We start from the raw sequence: 2,731 nt of genomic DNA on the forward strand, positions 1-2,731 counted from the left end.
AGGCTGGTTCCAACAGCGGGTCTGCAGCCCCAGCCCACAGCCACAGCCACGTCAGCGCCACGTCAGTTCTCGCCAGCCCACTCGACCCCAGCGCTCCATCAGTCAGCCTGCAGTCTCAGCCCACAGCCACATCAGCGCCACGTCAGCTTCTCCATTCCAGACTTAACCATTTCAGAACGCGTTGCTCTATGATTTAAATTGACACAGCAAAATGGGGAGTGAGAGGTGTGGAATGAGCTCCAACCAGCCCTCTCTATTTATAGATGAGTTGGGGACGAAAATTGTGATTTTTTAGAATTTTTTTCGAATTTTTTGGAGTCCAAACGGTCAAAAACGGCTAATTGCAACGGCTAGCTGACGTGGCAGCCGTTGGCCAATCACAGAGCGCCGCGTGGCAGCCGACCGGACGCGGGGTCGGTACCGACCGCGCGCGGCTCCAACGCCTGTCGGTACCGACCGCCCGGCCGGTAGCGCTACCGCCCCGCGCTCTCGGTTTCCGCGCTTACCGACCGGCGCGGGTCGGTAGCCGGGTCGGTACCGACCGGCGGGGGTCGGTACCGACCCCGTTGGAACCAGCCTTATGGAGACGAGCAACACAACAGTCGCGTAATCGCTTCGTTCCTTTCTGAACAGCCTAGCCCCATCCGGCTTTTGCAGAGACTGCCACTGAAGATTTAAGAGCAGCGAACTTTACATGGAAATCTAAGTGAAAATTGGTACAGTGAAAATTAGATCACGTGAGCGAAGAAGGCATTACACTTCACCAATCACCGTGTTCGGCAGGCTAGAGTTGGAGTAAGAAAAAAATATTATTACTTGGCTGGTGGCAAAAGACTGGAGCTGGAGTAACGTGAGAAGAAATACCGTAGTCTGGAGCTGCAGACTGAAGCCGAACACGGTGAGCTTCTGTTACAGTGAGCACAGTACTCTGCTTTCTAGCTGTTCACATGACGCAGCTCGGCAATTCGGCAAACCAACAATGGTGTATCCAAAGAGAAAGACACAAAGCTCAAGAGATGCCACGCCGACGGGCAAAGCGAAAGCTAACCCTAAACTAGAAAACAACTCCGTGTGATAAAAAAAGAAATATTTACCCCTAGTAACTGTAAAGTCGGTAACGAACAAATTAGCGGACGTCAAGAACAGGTGCAAAGAGGGGGGAAGAAAAAAAGGGAGAAGAGATTGGGGGAGGGAAGATGGAGCGGGGGGTCGCGGCGGACAAGAATCCAGCGGCGGTCAGGAGCCGCCGTCGCGGTCGTCGCGGCGGCCGAGGAGGAGCGCGGCGAAGCTGGCGGCGGCGCAGAGCGCGGCGACGGCGTTGCCCTCGCGCAGCAGCACGCGGAGCGCGAGCCCCGCGATGTCCCGCGTAGCGCGGCGGCCCTCGGCGACGAGCGACCGCCGGGGCCGCCCCGCGAACGCCAGCAGCACCAGCACGGTGATCCACGTCACCAGCATGGCGGGCGCCGCCACGGCCAGCGCGGCGCCCATGGACAGCAGCCCGAACACGGCGCCGTACATCACGGACGCGTACAGCGCCGCGGGCCACGCCGGGGGCGGCGGCGCGGACGCGGAGGCGGAGGAGGCGGCCGAGGAGTGGTAGTACCAGGCGCGGACGGAGGCCAGCAGGCTCCAGGACGAGCAGAGCAGCGCGGCGTACACGGCCAGGAAGAGCGCCACCCAGGTCCGCCGCCGGCTCAGCGCCCGCAGCAGGAGGGAGGTCCAGGGGGGCCACGCCGCCTCCGCCGCCTCCTGATCCGCCATGATCCGATGCTGGGGTAGGGATGCTTGCTCTTGCTCCCGCCGCCGGCGATTTCCTGCCCGGTGACTGGGTGTGGATGGTTCGCCTCGGCGGCAGCTGGTGGGTGGAGGGGAGCTTGCTTTGGTTTGCTTTTGCCCGGTGGTGAAGGGAGCAGCCGAGCAGCAGCGGCAAGCAGCTGGGGGAAGCGGAGCTTTGCTTGGCCCGGTGGCGATTCTGGGATTGGCGATTTGCTGCCTGCCCTGAGCTTCACTTTCCCTTGCGATTTCTTGCCATTTTCACCACCCTCGTCCCCTTTGTCCGCACCGCCGCGGTCGTCGCCGCCAGGCCTTTCATCCGGTTCTTTTTTTTCTTCTTCTTCTTTTCTTTCCCTCCTCTTTTGGCCCAATAGCTGCTGATGTGTTAGCCCACGAAAGGTCGCCACGCCCAGTAGTCGATTTGTTGTTGGTCCACGTATGGAGTTTCTCTTGTACTAAAAAAAAACGTATGGAGTTACTCTTTATTTTATTGGTCCACGTATGATAAATTGGTACTCGTTCTTTCTTGTTTGTTTCCTCTCCTTTTTTTTCTGTTTCATTTTTTAGCTTTATAATATACTTGGTTGCTTGATGCAAAAATTGTAAACAGCAAATGCTCTCTCTAAAAGAAAGACATGAGGATCGATAAAGGAGCTATGCACAAAACAAAGAATGGAGCGTAGTTAGCGGAAAATGGACCAGCGATCAGCACAATCACAAAGAATGGAGTGTACTAACACATACCTGGAAAAAAAAAGTTCACTTGTGTTCAGTGAGTTTGCAAGACATGGAGCGGAGTGTTGCTTTGTGTGTGTGTTGTGCGTGTGTCACGACCAACGAAGACGTCAAAAACAACCGAGAATAGCTCGGGATGTTCATCATCTTTCTTCTTTTCTTTAGTGTGTATATCATATCATTCCCTTCACAATGTCTATCATTGCCCCCCCCCCCCCCCCCA

General features: G+C 56.3%; 1 protein-coding gene across 1 annotated transcript; it reads right to left on the bottom strand.

Annotated features, from left to right (window-relative positions):
* Positions 1–1,076: 1,076 nt before the first annotated feature.
* On the bottom strand, positions 1,077–2,189 carry LOC120699288. Its single transcript, XM_039983243.1, has one exon. It carries the CDS (start codon positions 1,759–1,761, stop codon positions 1,237–1,239), a length of 525 nt encoding a protein of 174 aa, XP_039839177.1. The 5' UTR covers positions 1,762–2,189; the 3' UTR covers positions 1,077–1,236.
* Between the last annotated feature and the right edge of the window lie 542 nt (positions 2,190–2,731).

Source organism: Panicum virgatum, chromosome 3K, assembly GCF_016808335.1.
Source record: "Panicum virgatum strain AP13 chromosome 3K, P.virgatum_v5, whole genome shotgun sequence".
Classification (NCBI taxonomy): Eukaryota; Viridiplantae; Streptophyta; class Magnoliopsida; order Poales; family Poaceae; genus Panicum; species Panicum virgatum.

Excerpts from the sequence above, each read along its gene's own strand:
- LOC120699288 (XM_039983243.1), bottom strand. The coding sequence starts at position 1,761 with ATGGCGGATCAGGAGGCGGCGGAGGCGGCGTGGCCCCCCTGGACCTCC.